At 40.1% G+C, this 21,952-nt stretch overlaps 3 protein-coding genes across 3 annotated transcripts; all 3 read left to right on the top strand.

Moving 5' to 3' along the window:
- The first annotated feature begins 6,233 nt into the window (after window positions 1-6,233).
- LOC111594179 (chitinase-like protein Idgf1) lies at window positions 6,234-7,845 on the top strand. Its single transcript, XM_023307361.2, has 2 exons — window positions 6,234-6,945; window positions 7,004-7,845. Exons 1-2 carry the CDS (start codon window positions 6,294-6,296, stop codon window positions 7,660-7,662), a joined length of 1,311 nt encoding a protein of 436 aa, XP_023163129.2. The 5' UTR covers window positions 6,234-6,293; the 3' UTR covers window positions 7,663-7,845.
- Window positions 7,846-7,966: 121 nt separating this feature from the next.
- LOC111594177 (chitinase-like protein Idgf2) lies at window positions 7,967-16,033 on the top strand. Its single transcript, XM_023307360.2, has 3 exons — window positions 7,967-8,170; window positions 14,721-15,278; window positions 15,335-16,033. Exons 1-3 carry the CDS (start codon window positions 8,062-8,064, stop codon window positions 15,985-15,987), a joined length of 1,320 nt encoding a protein of 439 aa, XP_023163128.2. The 5' UTR covers window positions 7,967-8,061; the 3' UTR covers window positions 15,988-16,033.
- Window positions 16,034-16,203: 170 nt separating this feature from the next.
- On the top strand, window positions 16,204-18,127 carry LOC111594181 (chitinase-like protein Idgf3). Its single transcript, XM_023307363.2, has 3 exons — window positions 16,204-16,637; window positions 16,720-17,268; window positions 17,330-18,127. The coding sequence occupies exons 1-3, from the start codon at window positions 16,517-16,519 to the stop codon at window positions 17,980-17,982; spliced, it is 1,323 nt and encodes a 440-aa protein (XP_023163131.1). The 5' UTR covers window positions 16,204-16,516; the 3' UTR covers window positions 17,983-18,127.
- The last annotated feature ends 3,825 nt before the right edge of the window (window positions 18,128-21,952 follow it).

Genomic DNA, 21,952 nt, shown 5'->3' with positions numbered 1-21,952 from the left:
TTATTGGATCCATTAGCAAAATCCATTTACACAAATTTAATGCAAAAGCAGCTTCAGTACTGTCAGGCAGAAAAACTTTATACACTTCGTTGAACTTTTTGGCAGTGGCCAAATAAGTCAAGGGTTGGGGCATGTTGTTTCTCTACGTTTCGGGGTTCGACGTTTCGTACACTGCCGAAGCTCGTAATGTTGGGGGGAGAAATAAAAACTTAACAATTAAAAAATAAGCACACCAAAGAAAACATTTTGAGATTTACGCATAATGCGTAAAGGGTTGCGACTCAAGCAAAATAACTGAGTTCGCTCTGAGACCTTAACAGTTGCATTAAAAACAAGTTAGAATATTCTAACCGGAAATGACCAACTAGAGTATACTCTATCGCGCAGTGACCTCATAATAAAAGTTAGAAGTTTTCCTATAACAATAATCATTGATAACTCTGTGCATTTAAATAGTCTAGTAATTCTACTGTAAATAATGTTTCAAAGTTAAATTTTTAATTGTATATAAACAGTGTTTACTTATGAGTAGAGTGTGTGTGGAAGTCAGCATTGTTGCTTCGTGATTTTGTCTCAATTTATTCAGTATTGGAGAAATTTTAGGGTTGATTTGGAAAAAGAAAATATTGTTTTAAGTTTTCCGGCAAGGTTAAGTTAACCTAAGTAGAATTAAGTACTAAGTTGTTTGTTTCAAGCTCTAAATCAGTTAGTTACCATTTGTATTTTCGACATACAAAGAATAGTCCATCTGAGAAGTCAATTGAACAACTGAGGTTTTCAAATGATTCACTAAAGTAGTAGATAGATATATCTTTAGTAAAGTGAGTTGAGTATTTTCATATGTTCGTTATAACCATTAATTTGTTTGTAGGAACAAAATCGAACAAAAAAAAAATGTGAATCTAAAAAGCTTTTCATAATTTCCGCTAGATTAATTTGCCTATTTGTTTTGCATTAACATTAATATTATTTCGAATGAAGTGAAGTGAATAAAAAAGTGTTTTATATTTAATATTTACGATGGCAGTTAAAGTTAAATCAATGGACATTCTTTAATTTATTTACAAACCACTTAATTTGTTGTTATTCTGTTTTAATTACATTCTGTATGCGGCGTTAAATATGAAATTAAAAATGCTTGCGCCACCATTATGTGGGCATTTTTTTCGGGCTTTGAAAGTCGTTGACATTAATGCATTCATGCTCTCATATACAAAAAAAATGTTATATATGTAACTCATTTCCATGTAGATATATATTTATGCAGGGTTGAAAATATTATATGAAATATCTTCTGCAATGAATTGATGTCAGCGAATACCCTGTAGGCTCGAAATATATTCAAAATCTTGGTAAATATAAAAGTGACCCATAGAAGTGATTATTAATCAATATTGTTTAATTGACCACGAAATCTCGCTTTTTCAATTTCAATCAGTAGATATATATAGTAGTGTGACTTCTTGATTTGCTTAAATAACAGAGTATGTAACTATTGCATATTTCGGCCATTATGCTATACAAATATTTTACATATCTATGGAGTATCTATAAATCGACCGCCGCAAAAATATATTTATTTTAATTTTTTGCTCATACAAATATATGAAACTTAAACATATTAATTATTATTTATCACAATATTTTGTTATATATTTTAGATAAAATATTTATATGCTTCATAACTTAATTCAACATATTCTAAGTTTCTTTCAAACTAATTAATAATACGAGGAAAAAAACAAATGCATTTTGTACCCAGAAGAGGTCTTACATATATAACCTCTCTAAATTGAATTAAAAGTCAACATATGAAAATTTGACAATTGATCGAATTTCTTCTCAAAGGTCTATAACTAACAGAACAACTAATTCATAATGTATTCAGCATTCTTGTTTCAATTGCCATTTAGCTTAAGTATTAATACTATTCAAAGCTTATATGTCATGCCTTATTGGTATTTTATTTCACCAACTTCCATCCTTAGCTTTGAACTCCGTTCGAGTTCAGCGCGTAGTCCTGTTGAAAATATTTGATCTTAGTATTAAAATGAAGTTATTTTGATTTTCATCGGCTCACTTTGTACAACCAACTGTCGTCGCCAACTAAGGATTCATCAATACCACAGGCTGACACTTGAGAGTTCTGGCCAGGCGATTTGGTGAATCAAGTTGAAACGTAAAAGAGCCCAAGCCAAACTCATTGAGCTGCAACTGGTAACCCAATACTGAACATCGAGACAACAGCAAATTGAGCAGAAAACCAGAAGGCGCCAGTGCCAGCCGCTGGTCAATCTTGAACCCTTGACCGGTATTTTGACACTTGCCGCTGGTAAACAACAGTTATTAAAGCTTATAATGAATATGAGCAACAGCACGAAGGTCGTGCTCAACAGTGAAGTCTTTCAAGTTTCAAGAATCCCAGAGTCCTGCAACTAGCGTAGTATTTTTTCGAATTATTAATTTCTTCTGAGAAATTCTGCTTAAAGAGTTATTAAGCAAAGAACAAGACTTAAGCTTGCTTTCACTTTTCATACTTAACCAAGGGGTTTGTGTGGGGTCGAAGCTAAGTATATCCCATTAAAGATCAAACATAAGTCGTTTACTCTGACTATCATTCGATATTAAATGAAGTTGTCAACATTGCTGTGATCCGATAAATATACAGATTTTTTAATGATATGTAGACATAGACATTAGAGGTTAAATATCTTAGATAATGTTCTATAGTTTAGTTGCCTAATAGCACTTTTATACCATGAACATTTATATTGAATGAAAATTCTGGAGATATTATATTGTTATTATATTATATTCAAATGTACGTCTCCAATTAATTTTTTTATTTTTTGGTAACTCCAGCTTCAATTATATGGAGCTGAGGAGATAATGATTAAGCTGAATTCTTTGTTAAGAGAATTTAGTTAAAAAAGAAAACTCAAAGTTGTATTTTCTTTTTTTTGTTTGAGCAGAGAGTGTCTGGTGTCCAGGAAGTTGTTTAGCTAGAGGACTGTTATTTTTAATTTCATTTTTCAAACGTCCCTTTGATATTTGCATGGTACATTAACACCCTCCTCATTTATCTCATCGACTGACTGATGAACTGACGAACCCTGGACTGAAAATTTGATATGCCTTCTGCCCTATTCTAGGTGGATGGCGAGTGGGTGGGAGTGCTTTAATTTTATTTGCACACAAATGCGCGTCAATTTTAAGAAACATTTTGACGTCTCATCGTGTTGCTGTTTCTTTTTTGTGGCCAATGCAAATAACATTCATTATAAATTTTTAATTATATCACCGGACTAACGAGGCCAACCCAAAAGCCCCCAAAAAAGTTTATTTTTTTCGCGTTTTTTTCTTAGTATCCAACCTTAAAAAATGTCAAGCCACATTTGACAATGATGAATCTGCTGTGGAAGCAACCCTCAAAAAAAAAAACGATACAGCGGGAGGAAAGAAAACTCAGCTGATAAACTGATTATGCACATCAATTGAGCTGTACTCTTCATTTGGCGTGCTATGCGCTGCTCACGGCAATTGTTTTGTGAAAATTAAATTCTCTTTTGTGTCTCATATTGCATTGTAAGTGAGCCCCGCGACCAGGCACAGACCAACAAACCAGCAGCAAAGCTGCCTGGCTTTCTAATTACAAATAGGTAAAAAGGCAAATGCTTTGCGGCTTTGTGCACCTGCTGCCAAAGCAGATAGAAATTATGAAAGCTGCGAGGTGGGCTGGGGCCCTAAATTGGCAAAGGTATTTGTTAAAATTATTATTGGACTTAATTATGCCAAGAGGGGATGTATCTCTAGAAACAAAGAATGTAATATGAACAGAAGCCAAACTGGAGCGGGCCAGCAAGGCGCGGTAAACAATGCTTCAAAATTTGAAGAAAACAACGGGCAAGGAACTTAATGTACTTTACTGTATTTCTTATTTATTAATTACGAACTTAAATTGGAATGAAATGTAGACTTCTGTGGGCGCCTGCAAAGACCAATCCACATAAATAAATATAAATATAAATATATATACATAAATATGTATCTAATTTCCCAATAATAACTATTTCGCAATGATTTCTTCTATAGTTTGACTGATAATATATTTGCCAATGCCCAGTCCCATATAGGATTATATTTGTTTAGAGCCAATGTCAAGAGTGAATATCTTCCGCTAGCTGCGGTCCATTAGTGCTGCATGCAGTCGCGTGTGTGCGAGAGTAAAAGATTTGTGGTTTTTGTACTGTACAATGGCCGTCCGGAGGCATAGTAGACAGTGTTGCCAGTATTACATTTCTCATTTATTTGGTTAACCTATTTTTCGTGCACAATACGAAAATGCCGAAACAAATATTTAATCTGAAAGAGCAGACTGGGACTGGGACTGGCACTGGGTATAGATTGCACACAGCTCTTGCTGATGTTAATCAAACAACAATAACAGACATTCTCATAGATGTTAACACCGATTGGGCCACACTACAGAACGCATATATACATATATAGATAGATATATATATATATATATATATATATACATGCACACACTCGAAATCAGGGCTCTTTTCAGATTAACTGTGCGCCTCCGTGCACACTCAGCACGCCTCTCGCATTGTGATACGCCTCTTGTCAACGCTAAGCAGCGTGCGAGGATTACTCTGTAGTACGTACGAGGATGGCATTCTTTTGCAGCCCCTAGCAGATAATGCTCGCATGTCCTTTGTATAATTGGTTGTGACACATGCGAATCACTCTCGCACACATACATGCACACACGCACGCACACTCATGCAGCTATTTATTTGCCGACGGTTGTAATTGCGACCCGGCTAAGAGTAAGCCTACAAATATTTTTACGTATTTCTTTGGGTATTTAATGCTTCAATTAATTTTTGATTTAAGTGCTTCGCCCTGTGTCTTAGCTGTCAGCTGCCTTGTATCTATCACACACGTTTAGAGCACAGCAGGTTGTCTTATTTCCCTTGTCTAAGACAGCTTGATAATTGTGTAGCTTAGATAATAGTAGGCGCAACGATGACAAAGTAGTTCATGTAGCCAAATACACGAACAATGGAAAACAACGAAGAACAATTGTGCTACAGATATGTAGCAAATAAGTCGTACTGCTCCTTATGTTATAAACAATGCATTATTAAACTTATTTCACAAGAAGCAGCACGACTTGACCGAATGCAACAAATGGAGTACTCTGACAGCGCATCATGGCTTTACTCTTATTTAAAAGTTTACTCATTCAGTCTCGAGACACTGCAAATTCACTGCTTTACGATCGGTATTCTGGCAGCTTTTTAATCAATATATAGAATAAAAAAATATAGTTTATATACATTCAAATCGTCATTTTACTTGTTAAGAATTTTGATACGTTCATTAACAAAGTCAATCAAATATTCTGTGAGTACGCTGCTGGCATACAAATAGCTTTAGGATTAGTATTACACTTTAACTATTCCAGATTCTGCTTGATAACTAATTTTTATTGTATTAAAATATCAATTTAACTAAATTTTCAGCTAATTTTCAAATGTGATTTATTTTAATTATTACCCAGATAATTATTTATATTTCATAGAATATTTTTTAAACATATTATCTAATACATAGATCCATTTGTAGAGCAATTAAACAGTGCTTCATCTGTTTTAAGCCTTAAGACTAAATATTATCAGTCGAGAGCACATTTCAATAGAGGGACAATCGAAGAGACTAGCTGACAGACATTGAAAAATACTTAGGTCTGAACAATAATATAATCTTTCCAATATACTTAGTATAACGTAAGCATGTGTGATAACTGTATATAGACAATTTATATATATAATATGATTGTTATATATAAATATCTGTATCAATTCTTGAATGCATTCATTGACAAGCAAGAATATTATAATCATATGAAATCCAGTATAACGTGAGTAAAAACCATTAATTAAATATCTGTTTGAATAAGGAAGTATTGGAAATCATAAGTCAAATAGACAATGTATTTATTTACATATCATTTTAAAGTTTTTACGCAAAAAGCGTCAATACAAATTGTTTACTATTCTCAATTCTGCGAATTATTTTTAAAATGTGTTTTTTTTTCCTCACAAGCTTATGAAACCGCTTCGCAATACGAAACCGCTGATAATGGCATCATCATTATAACAATTGTCAGCTGCCAACGCGCTGAGATAAGCCGACATTGACTCACGAGCATTAGCGCTTTGAGACAGTTTCAATTATACATTCAGACAGTTAACACGTACCGCTAAGAATTGTCTAAAATGAAATTATTATTGCTCGGCGTGTTGGGCGTGCTGAGCATTGCAAATAGCAATGCGAGCCTCGTTTGCTATTACGAGTCAACTTCGTATTTTCGTCAGGGCTTAGCTAAGCTGGACGCTAACAGCTTGGAGCTGGCACTGCAGTTCTGCTCTCACCTGGTCTACGGCTATGTTGGCCTCAAGCCAGGCACCCATGAGGTGTTTAGCTTGAATGTCGATCTGGATATGTTTCACTTCAAGGACATAACTCAGCTGCGTGCCAAATATCCCCAGCTAAAAGTGCTCTTGAGTGTGGGCGGGGATCGAGATGTGGATGACCTGCATCCCAACAAATATCTGGAATTGCTGGAAGCAAATCGCACTGAACAACAGAACTTTATCGATAGCAGCATGGTGCTGTTGCGTAAAAATGGCTTCGATGGCTTGGATTTGGCATTTCAATTCCCCAAAAACAAGCCGAGAAAAGTGCACGGAACCATTGGCAGCTACTGGAAAAAGTTTAAGAAACTATTTACTGGGGACTTTGTTGTCGATCCATTGGCGGATCAGCACAAAGATCAGTTCACTGACTTTGCAAGACACCTAAGTGCAGCCTATCGAAGTGCCAATTTGATGCTAACATTGACGGTGCTGCCCAATGTCAACTCCACTTGTAAGTTGCCAAATATAATTGAAGATAGTCCGAATTGCAAAATATTTCTCTATTCCAGGGTACTTCGATGTGCCAAAGCTACATCCCTTGATGAACTTTATTAATCTGGCAGCATTCGATTTCTATACGCCCTTGCGCAATCCCGAGGAGGCAGACTACACTGCTCCGATCATGTTTCTGGATGAGCAGCAGCGGCTGCCTCATCTCAATATTGACTTCCAGCTAAACTACTGGTTGCAGCATCAGTGTCCGCCACATAAAATAAACCTGGGCATTGCCACCTATGGCCGTGTTTGGCGCCTATCCAAGGACTCCGGCCTGAGTGGAGCTCCAGTTGTGCAGGGCACCATGGGAACAGGCGATGGTGGGCTACAAATTGGCAGCACTGAAGGCTTGCTCAGCTGGCCGGAGATTTGTTCAAAGCTACCTCTAAATCAGACGGCCATCTATCGAGGTGCGAATGCACCGCTGCGAAAAGTCACAGATCTTACGCAGAAATATGGAAACTATGCGCTGCGTCCGGCTGATGAGCAGGGCGAACACGGCCTGTGGGTGAGCTACGATGATCCCGACTTTGCGGGCATTAAGGCCGTATATGCCAAGAACAAGGGTCTCGGCGGCGTGGCCTTGTTCGATCTGAGCTACGACGACTTTCGAGGTCTTTGCACGGGCCAGAAGTTTCCGATTGTGCGTTCAGTTAAATATTTTCTAGGTTAGATTATTGCTTTTCTCTTAGCGAATTTCGTAATTTTAATTCTAATCAGCTAACTTGTTTCAATGCTTCAACTTCTGGCCTCGCCGTCTGAATCGGCTCAATAACTTTGCTTACGCAATGAAACTATTCTAAGAGCCCATGTAAAACAATAATAATAATAAAAATAAAACTTGTTTTATACTCGACTTGCTCTCTTTATATTTCCGAGCTCGGCCAGTAAACAAACGTTGCTGTTGTGTGCTTCTCTCTAGGCAAGCTTTTGGTGTCGTCATCGTCTGTCGACAGCTTCACTTCTCGCTTGTCGTTTTCGGTTTCCATTTCAGCTTCAGTTCGATTTCATTTAAACATCGCTGCGGTCGTGCTATATTGTCTAATAAGTATTTTCTTGTATAGTGCCTAGCATGAAGCAGTTCTATTTACTTTCGTTTTTAACGGGCTACCTTGTTACGGTGACAACGGCAGCATCTAACTTAGTATGCTACTATGATTCATCGAGCTATACGCGCGAGGGTAAGACTTCAAAGCACCAGCTAACATATTCACGCATTTATATTTAATAGCTAAATCAATTCAAATTTCAATGTCAACGTTGGACAATATTGTCACGCTGCTAGACTTTAAATTCGAACTACAAATAATTCAAAATATGAAAGACGTGTTAAGTCATTTTATTAGGTATAGTTCACACTTTCACTATTAGTGGAAACACATGTTAGAACTTTTTTGTAAATAAATAATATTAAAATAATAACTTGTTCTAGAAGTTATGACACTTTTTGAGCTTTTGTTGTTTTATGAAAATTTCAAAAATTATAAATACTTAATTGAATTTAAATTTTTATTTGATTTATATGAATTTAATTATCAGCCAATTGATAACTATTTTGCATATTCCAATTTATATAGACTCTCACTGTTTATATATATTTGCTTTTAATCTATGTATATTAAATACATAATCGCGCGTAACAGTAAAGCTGAAGAGCATTTGTGATTGTCGTCAATAATGTAAAATACAAATGTTGATTAGGCAATAAAAACTGCCAGGAGGCACACTTCACTTTTCACTTTACATATAATATATTGGCATACATAATATATTGGCATATGTTACGAATGGGATTTTTACTTAATTAACAAGCTAGACCGTAAGCGTATCGAGAGTCTGACAGTTAGTTGAGTTGAGTCCAGAGGTCAATGGCTTATCAGTTGAGTGGCGCTCTGCACTCTACGTTCTGCGCTCTGCGCTCTGCGCTCTGCCTTACTTGTGTGTTCTCTCAATGTTGTAAAGCGCAAAGCGTAGTTTTCGCAGCATTTGGCAAAATATTTAAAGGCAAGCAATTGAGAGCAAGGTTAGCTGACAAACTTACCGACAACAAAATATATAACAATCGCGATCAGTCGTTCGACCTGTAAAGACGTGAATTCGAACAGCCTTCGCTTAAGCTCTACTGCTGCAGAGTTCTAAAAATAGAACTTTGCGGTGCATTCTTCAACGCAACAGCAACAAAAACCGCACACGCAGCGTTTTCTTATCGCTTGCTTCCGCGTAACTCAATTGCTTTAATTGCAATTTACGAAATTTCGTCGCTTGGCGCGAGTGCGCCTGCACTCAAAAGCACAATCCGCGATGACATCTAATGTCAATAACCTCGCTACAGCTGTAAAGGTAAATGCAGAAATGCAAGCCCAGCTTAACGTTGTGATGGCAAATAGGCAAGCCTCCATCATGCCAATAAACTCAAAAATAGATATCGCCTCCGTGCAAGGCATCACTAACAACAAAAACACGAAACGTAAACAGCCAAATTCACCAAAAACCATCAAGAAAAGGCTCATCTTCGACGAACCAAGCACCAGCAATGCAGCATTAATATCAGAAAATCGATTTTCACTGCTCGTAGAAGAAGATGAAGACTACAGCGAATCACCTGTAGCTCCAGAAGCCCCAGTATTGACCGACCAGCAAACTACTCCGAAACCTCGTCCGCCCCCCATATGGTGTCCAAACATCAAGTCTGTGGCCCTACTTCAACAGATAATAGATAAAGTAATTGATGCTAAATCATACGTAATTAAGCCAAAGAAGAATAACATAGGTGTATTAACCCAATGCAGTGAGGACTATCGCAGAGTTATAGACCACTTTACTAAGCTGGAATTGGAGTTCCACTGCTACCAGCTTAAGGAGGACAAACCATATAGAGTCGTGTTCAAAGGGCTTCACTCCAGCACTGATACAACACTAATTAAAAAGGAATTGGAAACCAAAGGCCACACAATTACAAATGTGCACAACCCACTGAGCCGTATGGACAAAACACCGCTAAATATATTTTTTGTTGACGTGGCTCAGGCCCCCAACAACAAAGAAATTTTGGACATTCGAGTTGTCTGCAGGCAACGCTGCACAGTGGAACTGCCAAGAAGATACAACGACCTGACACAATGCCATCGCTGTCAAGAATTTGGACACACACAACGCTACTGCCACAAAGCTCCCAGATGTGTGCGTTGCGCCGGGAAACACGCATCCAAAGACTGCACCCGCGAAAAGGACCAGGCACCAACTTGTGTGCACTGTGAGTTACAGCACCCAGCCAACTATAAGGGCTGCCAAGTATACAAGCGGTTGCGCAAATTGCAATCCCCAGCACAAAAAAGGAGTCCCACACAAACACCGTCTACGGGTCCGAGTACTGCTTCCGAAATTACAAGGCCCCGGAGCATTACCCAAGCCACGAGCTTTGCAACGCCTATTAGTGGTGTTTCTTACGCACAGGCCGCTAGAGGTGGACCGTCAAATAAGAATACCACAAGTGACACTTTGTTCACTGAAATGCTTCAGCAACAACAACGTCAGTTTGACGCAATTAATGCCGAGCTCAAAGCGATGCGAGAAGTACAATCCCAACAAGCAACCATGCTAAACAGTTTAATGGCCATCATAACCAAGCTTGCCTACAAATAATGGCTTTACGTGTGGGTATCTGGAACGCCAATGGCCTGAGAAACAAGACTCAGGAACTGGCTGCGTTTCTCTCACAAGAAAACATAGATATAATGTTAATAACAGAAACTCATGAGTGCCCCACTACACAAATTTTCGGATACGAACACTATCAGGCTCATGGTGAAGGAGCAAACTGCTTTGGTGGATCCTCAATCCTCATACGAGCAACAATACCGCATACACCTTTACTGCCAATTTGCAACGCAACAATGCAGGTCTCAGCCATCACCCTGCCTACGTCTATTGGAGCGATCGAAGTTGCGTCAATTTATCTTCCGCCAAACACTGGTCTGTGTGATCATCACATGGAACAGGTTCTAGGCCAAAGGTTGAATAAGACCCTCATCGGCGGCGACTGGAATGGATGGCACCCATTTTGGGGAAGCAATAGTGCGAATCGTCGCGGAGAAGTCATATTTGAGGCGATTCAAAACTTACAATTCAGCATATTGGCGACTGGAGCCCCCACCCGTTACCCAATTAATGGACACAGGCCCTCGGCAATCGACTTCGCTGTCTACAAAGGCATCTGTGACCGGCAATTGACCATTGAAGAATCCTTGGACCTATCCTCTGACCACCTGCCACTAATAGTCACAATCCACGCGCAGCCACAGCCCTTGCCCATTAGGAAACAACTACTGCCAGCAGGATCAGATTTAGGAGTCTTTAGGCGCGAGCTCCATTACTCTTTGCACATAGAAATGGAACTTAACACTCCTGAAGACGTGGACTACGCAGCAAACAAACTGCAGGAAGAAATAGTCAAAGCTGCGCACCAAGCCGCCCCACCATCTTGCCAAACAAGACAACAGTCTCCGTACAACATCCCCCTCACCTTGGAGGCCCAACACCTACTAATACACAAAAGATGGGCCAGGAGACGCTGGTTAAGATTACGCACGCCTGATGCCAAATCCATGTACAACGAAGCCACGAGGCATCTTAAAGCTGCTCTCGCCCTGCTTCAAAAGAGGTGTATCAGCGATGCGCTGGTACGAGCTGAATCGCCCACTGACGCAGAGTTTCAATTATGGAAATTTACAAGAAAGCTCAAACGGCAGCCAATACGACGTCATCCCATTCGGAGCATTTCTGGTTCCTGGCACATTGGAGACGAAGCTCAAGCTGAGGCTTTTGCAAACCACCTTCAAGACCAATTCACGCCGGTGATTACCGCAGAGGCCTCAGAAATCGAAGCAACAGAAGACATCGTTCTCTCGCCCCTCCCAGCTGAAGACCAGATAACTGGATGTACAAAAGAAGAGGTTCTTGAACACATCAGAAGAGTGAAGGCAAAAAAATCCCCTGGATATGATCTAATAAACGGCAGAGTCCTTAGAGCACTGCCTGACTCCACCATAGACTACATAACTATGGTGTACAACGCCATGCTCCGCATCCGGCACTTTCCAGCCTGCTGGAAGCGCGCCGTGATTGTGATGATTCCTAAGCCTGGCAAACCCGTGGGAGAAATTGAGTCGTACAGACCAATTAGCCTGTTGCCAGTACTCTCCAAAATATTCGAAAGAATATTTCTGGAACGAGTACTGACACATCTGGGACGCCAGGAGGCCATTCCAAACCATCAGTTTGGCTTCAGGAGACAGCATGGAACACCGGAACAGGTTCACAGAGTTGTGCACCATATCCTTGGAGCCTTTGAAGAAAAGATGTACTGCTCTGCCGTCTTTTTAGACATCAAACAGGCGTTTGATCGAGTTTGGCACCTGGGACTGCTGCAGAAAGTGAGGACCACCCTTCCAGCCCCATTTTTCGCGTTGCTATCCTCATACCTTATTGGAAGAACCTTCCAAGTGTCAAGGGGGCAAACAGTATCCTTGACTAGACCAATTATGGCTGGAGTACCACAGGGTAGTGTTCTAGGCCCAACACTTTATACTTTATTCACAGGAGATATGCCAACTCCCGAGCCAAATATAGGAAGTACAGATGCAGTACTCATAGCGACCTATGCAGATGACACCGCCATCTTATCACGTCACGTATCTGCGCAAGAAGCTTCAGACTCACTACAAAAATATCTGGACTCTTTCGGACGCTGGGCAAAACGGTGGTGTATCACCATTAATGCACAAAAGTCTGTACATACTACCTTCGCCACTAGAAGAGGAGATTGCCCAAGCGTTGCATTGGGGCCCACTATTCCCAAAGCCTCAAAAGTAAAGTACCTTGGTATCACTCTTGACAGAAGGCTGACTTTTAAAGCGCACATAAGTCAAGTAACCTCAAAATGCAAAAGCAAGCTAAAAACCCTCGACTGGATGCTGAGAGCTTCAAGCAAGTTGTCTTACAGCAGCAAGGCCGCCATCTACAAGGCAATAGTTGTCCCAACCTTCGTATATGGTATCTCTCTATGGGGCTCCTCGGCGAAGACTACAAGGAACAAAATTCAGACCCTGCAGAATAAAGCACTACGCAGATGGACTGGAGCCAGCTGGTTTGTAAGAAACTCAGTCTTACATAGGGATTTAGCAATTCCCACAGTTGCTGAACTCATTGGGCGACACAGTTCAAGATACGCGGACAGACTTGCAGCGCATCCTAACCATCTCGCAAGCAACCTGGCTATAAACAACAATAGGCGAAGACTGAAGAGATTGCATCCTCTAGACAATATTAGAACTAATTAAGATAGTAGCTACAAGTGCAGAATAATTGGCATATCTGCCCTCCCATTAGTTAAGGTTTAGAGCTAAATGCGCTATAGAGTCTAAGACAATAAGCTGCAACAAAATAAAGAAATAAAAACGAAAATTTGCTCTACTGAGGCAAACGCACAGTGAGCGCGCCCATGAAGAGTGACATTCCTTCGCTTACAAAAAAAAAAAAAAAAAAAAAAAAATATATAAAATCGTAATCCACTCATGACAGTTATTCAAAAAAACACAGCAGCTACGCGTCTTACACAAAATCCACGCGCTCGAAATCAAAAGCTGAGTGTACAACTCGCTGCGAGTCCAACGCGACAACTGCCCCAGCAACATTTCTCCGTTGGAGACCCAACAAGTGACTAACATTGTGACGCAGCTATGAACAGTGGAACAAAATTAAAGCAATCAAAATATAGTAGATTTATGAAAACCGAAAACCGTAGAGAGCAACTGTAGAGCCTGAATTGAAAACAATCTTTGAAAATAATAATTAAAACTGTTTCAAATATTAAAAACTTTTCAAAATAAACAAAAATTGTATTCAAATAAATTCTATATCATACTCACATATCATATAACTATGTTTATTTATTTATTTCTTTTCATTTTTCATTTCTCTTGGACAACTGTTTTTCCCATTAAGTGAATAATAAACATCTCCAAGTATAAATTCAACAAGATTTTTGTTGTTGTTGAACGCTTGCTCTTAATTGAGTTCACAGTGGACACTTATCGCATATAGAGTGGACAATGGGAAAATTGTATTGTTTTTCTGGCAAATGTCATTCTTACTTAAGTAATTCAAATCGAATCAACTGACCTGGTAGACTAAACAGCTGCTTAAACTTTATATTACAACATATATATATATATATATTATATATATATATATATATATATATATATATATATATATATATATATATATATATATATATAATATACCCGACTATCACTCGATCTATATATATTTATTTCTATTAAAAGCGAGAGATTTCAGAGTTTCATATGCAAAAAGTACACAGCTCCAATTTGTACCATTTCTGAGAACTGGGCAGAGTATTCCATCAATAAAACTACGCATGACTTCTATATGTTCAGCTTGTTCAGACCATATTTATTACGAGATATTGAAGGAATATAAACAAGTTTGTTCCGAGTACAACTTACGGGAAGAAGTGATTCACATTTCAAGTCAAGCTTCGGGTCTCGAATAATATGTAAGCTAAAGTCTAATTATAAACAAGTAAAATTATTTTGGCAGGGAGTGTTCTGCTATGAAATACCCTCACCGCATGCCGACAAATGTTTCCTGATAGATAAAAAAATATTACTCATACTTACTTTTATCGAAATCCTATTCTCATTGCAGGCTTGGGCAAGCTCTTAAATCCGGACTTGGAGATCGCTTTGCAGTTCTGTTCGCATTTGGTTTACGGATATCTGGGCATTCGCGGTGACAACTATCAAGCGTACAGCTTGAATGAAAACTTAGACATCTATAAACATCAATTTTCGGAAGTAACTGCTTTCAAACGAAAGTTTCCACACCTTAAAGTTCTGCTTAGCGTGGGTGGTGATCATGACATCGATGTGGAACACCCAAACAAATACATTGAGCTGCTCGAAGGAGAGAAGGTGCGACAGACGGCGTTCATCCAATCAGCCTATTCGCTGGTGAAGAACTACGGCTTCGATGGCTTGGATCTGGCATATCAGTTTCCGCGCAACAAGCCCCGAAAGGTGCACGGTGAACTGGGCTCGGTGTGGAAGAGCTTCAAGAAGCTCTTCACAGGCGATTTCATAGTTGACGAAAATGCGGCCCTGCACAAAGAGCAGTTCACAGCGTTCGTGCGTGATGTGAAGAACTCGCTGCGCAATGATGGATTTCTGCTCAGTTTGACGGTGCTGCCCAATGTCAACTCGACTTGTGAGTATCAAGAGTAATTTGTTAATGAAATTGCTTGAACATTCGATATTTTATAGGGTACTTCGATATACCTTCGTTAAACGGGCTCGCTGACTTTGTCAATTTGGCTGCATTTGACTTTCTAACACCCGCTCGCAATCCCGAAGAGGCGGATTATACTGCTCCACTCTACGAATTGACTGGGCAAAACCGTCTGCCACATTACAATGTCGATTTCCAGGTTAAATACTGGCTGCAACAAGGCTTCCCCGCCAGCAAGCTTAACTTAGGTGTGGCCAGCTATGGAAATGCCTGGAAGCTGTCGAGCGAGTCCGGCCTGGAAGGTACGCCTGTTGTGCCGCACACCGAGGGACCCAATCCGGAAGGCTTGCAATCCCAGAAGGCTGGCCTGCTTAGCTATCCAGAGATCTGCTCCAAGCTCTCCAATGCTCAGAATCAATATCTAAAGGGAAATGATTCGCCGTTGCGACGCGTGAGTGATCCATCGAAGCGTTATGGTGTCTACGCATACCGTGCCGTTGATGGCGCCGTAACTGAGGGTCTGTGGATTAGTTACGATGATCCCGATGCCGCTTCCAACAAAGCAGCCTATGTGCGTGCCAATAATCTGGGTGGCATAGCTCTGTTCGACCTAAGCTACGACGATTTTCGTGGACAGTGCACTAGTGACAAATACCCAATATTGCGATCCATTAAATATCGCTTGTAAATTTAACTGTACACATATATGAAGGCGTCATCACATAATAAACAGATGATGAATACTCTCAACTTGTCAGTTTGTTTTTATTTTTACTTCAGCTTAAACTAACTTTGCGACTCACTAACTAAATATTTTTATACATTTAAATAATCAACAAAATTTGTTGGCGCTTATCGCGAAACTCTTTATTATTTTTTATTATATTTTTTGAAAGCTTTCAGCTTGTGAGGCAAATATTAAGTTTTGTAAATTACCCGAACAGAGTGATCTCATTGAACCCAACGTCATATATTCATTTTTCACTGTACACACAACACAAACAATTCCAGAGAAATTTTTTGATAATATAGCGCCTATTGTTCGACCCACTCGGTCTACGGCAAAGCTCGCTTGGATGCGATTTCCGTTGTCATTTGAATTTAGTCGCGTCTTGTGTCTCGTTCCGTGCGGACGTATTTAATTGTGATCTGCCTCCCCCTGTCCACACATCTGTTGCTCTCGCCTTTGCTCTGTGCCGCTCTCCAACTCTACAACAATGCGCTCTCTGTGGCTCGGACTAGCAGCGTTGACTCTGCTGCTCTCAGAGCTGCCGTCGAACGCTGCGGCTGCTCCACATCTCATTTGCTATTACGACTCGGCTGGTTATGAGCGACAAGGTATGCATATACATACACTTATTAGAAGCTGCTCTCCACATATCGCTATCTTCGGGTTGCTCGCTCTCTCTCTCTCTGTTAGGCCTCGCTCAGTTCACACTCACCGATATGGAGCTGGCACTGCAGTTTTGCACTCACGTGATATATGGCTATGCTGGCATCAATCCAGACACCTATGAAATGAAAAGTCTAAATCAACCGCTCGACTTTGAGCGTCGTCATTTTGCCCAAATAACGGCACTTAAGGACAAATATCCATATATTAAATTTCTGTTAAGTGTAGGCGGTGATCGTGATCTGGAAGATGATAAATATGTTAGGCTGCTGGAGGCTGGCGCCCAGGCCCAAACACGCTTTATCAACTCGGCTAGAGATGTCGTCCGTCGCTTCAATTTCGATGGCCTGGATCTGGCCTTCCAGCTGCCACGCAATAAGCCGCGAAAGCATCACTCCGATGCCGGCATGGCCTGGAAAAGCTTTAAGAAGTTTTTCACCGGAGACTTCATTGTGGACCCCAATGCTGAAGCGCACAAGGGACAGATGACCAATTTGATAAAGGATCTGAATAGTGCACTGAAGGCCAACGATCTACTGCTCAGTCTTACGGTTCTACCCAACGTTAACTCCAGCTGTAAGTTTGTTAGGCTTTCTGATCCACGTCTCAGCTCATTTCATCTACTTCACATCTACAGGGTATTTCGATGCACCTGTTATCGCTGGCAGCGTTGACTTTATTAACCTCGCCACATTCGACTTTGTGACGCCCGCTCGCAATCCCGAAGAGGCGGACTTCTCGGCTCCGCTTTACGAGGCTTTCGGACAGAATCGCCTGCCCCATTACAATGTCAACTTTCAGATGGAGCATTGGCTGCTGCAACGTGTGCCGGCGAGCAAACTGAACATTGGTGTTGCCAGTTATGGACGTGCCTGGAAGTTAACAGCAGATTCTGGCACCAGTGGACAGCCTGTTCTGCCCGCTGATGGTCCAGCCCATGCGGGTCCACAAACCAAGACAGAAGGACTCCTGAACTGGGCTGAGATATGTCAACTGCTGCCCAATCCTAGCAATGTGAATGCCAAAGGTCACGCTGCTCCCATCAAACGTGTGCCAGATCCCACCAAGCGCTATGGCAGCTACGCCTATCGCGCCGCTGATGAGAACGGCCTCTATGGGCTGTGGACCAGCTACGATGATCCAGACACAGCTGCCAGCAAGGCACAGTACGTGCGCTCCAAGAATCTCGGTGGCATTGCCTTGTTCGACCTGACACAGGATGACTTCCGAGGTCAGTGTACCGGTGATCGCTTCCCCATGCTGCGCGCCATCAAGTACCGACTACTCTAATGCTGCTGCATATATAAACATATCAAGTAGCCGTTTTACCAAATGATCGAATTGCAAATTGTGTCGCTGGCTACCGAGGCCAGCCGTCTGTCAGTTCTCTTTACTAATTAATTACAAAGTTGTAAACTAAAATGCGCCGCAAATTATTTCATTAGCCTCTGGGCACAACTACTGCTTTTATGTTATAGCATTGTATTTGGACTCGGTCTCGAACGGGCATCGGGCATCGGGCATCGGGGATCGGGGATCTGGGTTAAATTGTCTTTCTGCGCTTTGGATTTCGATGGCACCCAGCAGTGAAACGCCTTTATCTTTTTCGCCTTGCTTCGATCTTGCTCGAATGGTTTTTTCGTCGTTCCCTTTGCTACAGCTTGCTATGCCGTTGAGATTTACAGAGATTTCGGCACATGCCGCGACTCTGCTTGCGCCGGCGCGGCTTGGCAATTGTTATACCCTGTATCGAATGCCCAAAGATGTGTATGCTGTTCTGCGAGCACATAGGAACAACAGCTGGGCACAGGTACATGATATACGCTAGTCAGGCACACTTGACTAAGCTTCTTGTATAATTGGCAAAACGCTTTACAAGCTCTATACGCGCACTCGTTTCTGCTGGCAAGCCTTGTTGGGGCAAGCCATTGGCTGGCTTTTCGCTTTTGTCTACTTACAGAAGCCCAACTCCGCAGTTGGACACCAGCTAATACTGTGTGAGAGAAATCGATTGCTGATCGATGAACAGTTTCGATTTCAGCTGACAACGACACGAATTTAAACAACTAAATTAAGTTATTGTTGCCGTGACAATAAGTTAATGCATTGCACGAGAATAATGTCTACAGCTTATGAGATTATTATTAATCTCGCTCTGCTTATAAATTGACAGAGCATCAATTGTTGGCTGCAGTCAAACAAAATGTTTTCAGATTCGACTCATTGGGCTTCGATCATCTTCAATCTGTGCCCTTACATTCAGACATATATATCGGCAGTTATCAGTTGCATAAAGTTTCTAGTCAATTATTGAATTGATGTTGAAATCGTGTTCTCATTTAGCGCAACGAAACTATAAAATTATTCGCAATTGGCGCAATGCCCTGGCAGAATGCAAAATATGCATTTAGTGGCAATTGATCGTGGCGGCTACTGGCCAGATCTTGATGAAGCTCACACACATGCACACACAGTGAAATAGGTCCTTAGTTAGGGCTGAAAAGTATCTTCGGCATACGAGAGAAAAAATGGAAAAGCAACAACAGAGCCTACAAGTTGTAAACATGGCATTGTTTAGCAAAATCTGTGGCCAACTTTACAGTCTCAGATGCCAGGTTGCTGCTATATGCCATCGAAGGAAAGATCGTGTCTGCTGTTCATAGCTTGGCTCCAACTACCGATTCCCAACTCCCGACGCCCGACGCCCGATGCCAGATTGCAGCCCCCTCGGTAGCTTGTCGCCTTATCTAATTAAGGCACATTGGCGGTAGTGGCGCAACAAGACCTCTGCATGATATTTGCTTTGCGATTATTGGCAGCCTGCGCCCCATGCGAATGACAAATATGTTGCCTATGTATGCTTCCCCATGCCGGTTGCTCGCCGAGCTGCTGCGGCTGCTGCTGCTGCTGCTACTGCTGCCTTCTGTGGAAGGCTCACAGTCGCCAGCCTGGGTCTCTACCTCTTTAAATAAAGATATTTTCGCCCTCATTACGCTCTGTGTCCTTTTGTTTTGTGATTTTTTTGTTGTTGTTGTTTGCGGTGGCCGATGAAGTGTCGCTGATTGCGCGTTGTATTGTTTTGGTTAGTCGAAGATGTCCACGAGGGCGATAAGAAATGCATGCATGCATGTACGTTGCTTAAAGTCAGGATTTGGTCAATTTGCGAAAACTCAGATACCACTGATATTATTAGCTGCAGCGCTGTCGCCAGGCTTAGAGAACTTTTTGTATTCATTTTGCAGGAGTTTTTTGCTTTTTGCTAAATACTTTCAATTGAGAATAATCTGAAAAAATAAGAGATTATATTTATTAGCTGCATGATTCTTTAATCAAGATTCTGTGAAGCAAGCTAATTTTGTATATTGACTAATGTAATTATTTTGATATTATTCAAGGCAACAACTTGACAACTAAATGAATTTTAAGATTATTACATAACGTTTAATCAAACAGCTTAGAAATATATTCAAATTTTCTGCTCAATGATGGTCCCAAATATTTTATTAAATATATTTATAAATAAGTTGAATGTGGCCAAGTTGCTCACTTTATAAAGACATCTATACTTATGAGTAAAATTGCCATAAACTTCTGCCAAATATTTGGCATAAATGAATTCGTAAGGTTTTTATGCCTTGATTATTGTTAAGGTTTAACCTTTTTGACTCAGTTGTTTTATTGCTATGTTAATTTGAAATAAATCACGCGATTTTATGGACCTGTTGGTCCGAGACACATGTTTATCTTTCTTTCTTAGCATCGTTAATCGACTTCATATTTAACAAACCACCGTTTGAGCTGCATTCAATTGTCAGCGGGTTGTCACACAACGTGATTTAAGCCAAGTACCAAATGTCGATCGCAAATCGCCAACTGGCGCCAAACTCTTTCAAGCATTCTGCCCAGAGCTCTTCAGTCTTCAGTTTATAGATTTTTAACACCCAGCTCGTGGCTGCCGGGTCATTATTATTCTGTATATTCATTGTTATAGCTGCTGCTTTTGAATTTCTGCACTTCACTCACTTGGAATGAGCTAAGATGGGAAATAAAAGAAGATCTTTATTACATAACTGTAGAAGGTTACGGGGCTTACATCTCACTGATCATGTTCAGACGCTAGCTACGATTTTAATGCCTAAGATTTGTTGAAAATACAGAAAAACCAAAAATCTTAGTCAATTTATTATAATTTAAAAAAAATTAAAAAATTAAAAAATTAAAAAATTAAAAATTAGTTTTATGGCATTTATTTTTGTCTTAATTATAAAAATATTTAAATACTATTTTTAATACAAGTGCAAATGCATTTCATGCTTAAATGTTAACTGATAGTTACCTGAAAAGCTGAAAAAAAATTGAATTGAATATCGTAAAACTTGACCAGTTCCAGTTCCTAAATTTCATGAAATTTTATTAACTTCTGCTATGAAATGCAGTTATATTTAACTCAAGACGCAGCACGATGCCGCTTAATTAGTTAAGCATTGGTTCGATCAGGCGTGAAATATATTCACTGTGCATGAAACGCGTCAAATAAATTTGTCATAAATAGTAGGCGAATTAAAGTTGGTAAATGAAACAAACAGGTCCAACAATTTTGCAACAACAACAAAGAGAGAGAGAGAAAGAAAAAGTGTGTTAAAAACTAAAAGTTTTGTTTATTTTTGTTCAGATTTTTCGCGCCAATTAAATTCAATTAGCTGTCGGCGGCGATGCGTTTCTCTATGATGTGGATAGCTAACCATGTAATACACAGTTCTAGAGTCGCCTTTGCCAACTCGCACTCATTTTACCATAACAAATGTACGTTAGTGTGCGTGTGTGTGCGTGTGTGTGAGGGTGTGTACCACCATGTGTGTAACGACCATAATAAGTTGTAGCGCCACTGCGTCATAAAAGGTTATTTTAAACAAATAAACACGTGGAATTAATGAAGAAACGTGTGTGTGGCGTTTAATAGCTTACGTATAAATAAACAAGTAGGAGTGCTCTGTACGAGAGTGTCCAATAAGGCGAGATACCCTGTACCCCTTGCCATGCAAAGTGAAAATTGTTGCGATTTCAATCGAATTTCCTTCGACATTGATGCCAAATAATTGTGATAAAAGAAATTGTTTACATTTAAATTTGTCATTTATGGATCCATCAGATATATATGCTCGTGAGCAAAAATATTCAAAGAACGATAAAAATATAAACAGAGACTTTAAGCTGAAAAATATTTATATCCATATTTCGATATAATGGAAAAATATAACGA

This window comes from Drosophila hydei, unplaced genomic scaffold (assembly GCF_003285905.1).
Source record: "Drosophila hydei strain 15085-1641.00,03,60 unplaced genomic scaffold, DhydRS2 tig00000140-arrow-arrow-pilon, whole genome shotgun sequence".
Lineage (NCBI taxonomy): Eukaryota > Metazoa > Arthropoda > Insecta > Diptera > Drosophilidae > Drosophila > Drosophila hydei.
Note: the sequence above shows the minus strand (reverse complement) of the source record. Positions and strands in the feature narration are given on the sequence as shown.

Excerpts from the sequence above, each read along its gene's own strand:
- LOC111594179 (XM_023307361.2), top strand. The coding sequence starts at position 6,294 with ATGAAATTATTATTGCTCGGCGTGTTGGGCGTGCTGAGCATTGCAAAT. Across the intron at positions 6,946-7,003 it reads GCCCAATGTCAACTCCACTT|GGTACTTCGATGTGCCAAAG; the intron begins GTAAGTTGCCAA and ends TCTCTATTCCAG.
- LOC111594181 (XM_023307363.2), top strand. The coding sequence starts at position 16,517 with ATGCGCTCTCTGTGGCTCGGACTAGCAGCGTTGACTCTGCTGCTCTCA. Across the intron at positions 16,638-16,719 it reads GGCTGGTTATGAGCGACAAG|GCCTCGCTCAGTTCACACTC; the intron begins GTATGCATATAC and ends TCTCTCTGTTAG. Across the intron at positions 17,269-17,329 it reads ACCCAACGTTAACTCCAGCT|GGTATTTCGATGCACCTGTT; the intron begins GTAAGTTTGTTA and ends TCACATCTACAG.
- LOC111594177 (XM_023307360.2), top strand. The coding sequence starts at position 8,062 with ATGAAGCAGTTCTATTTACTTTCGTTTTTAACGGGCTACCTTGTTACG. Across the intron at positions 8,171-14,720 it reads ATCGAGCTATACGCGCGAGG|GCTTGGGCAAGCTCTTAAAT; the intron begins GTAAGACTTCAA and ends TTCTCATTGCAG. Across the intron at positions 15,279-15,334 it reads GCCCAATGTCAACTCGACTT|GGTACTTCGATATACCTTCG; the intron begins GTGAGTATCAAG and ends GATATTTTATAG.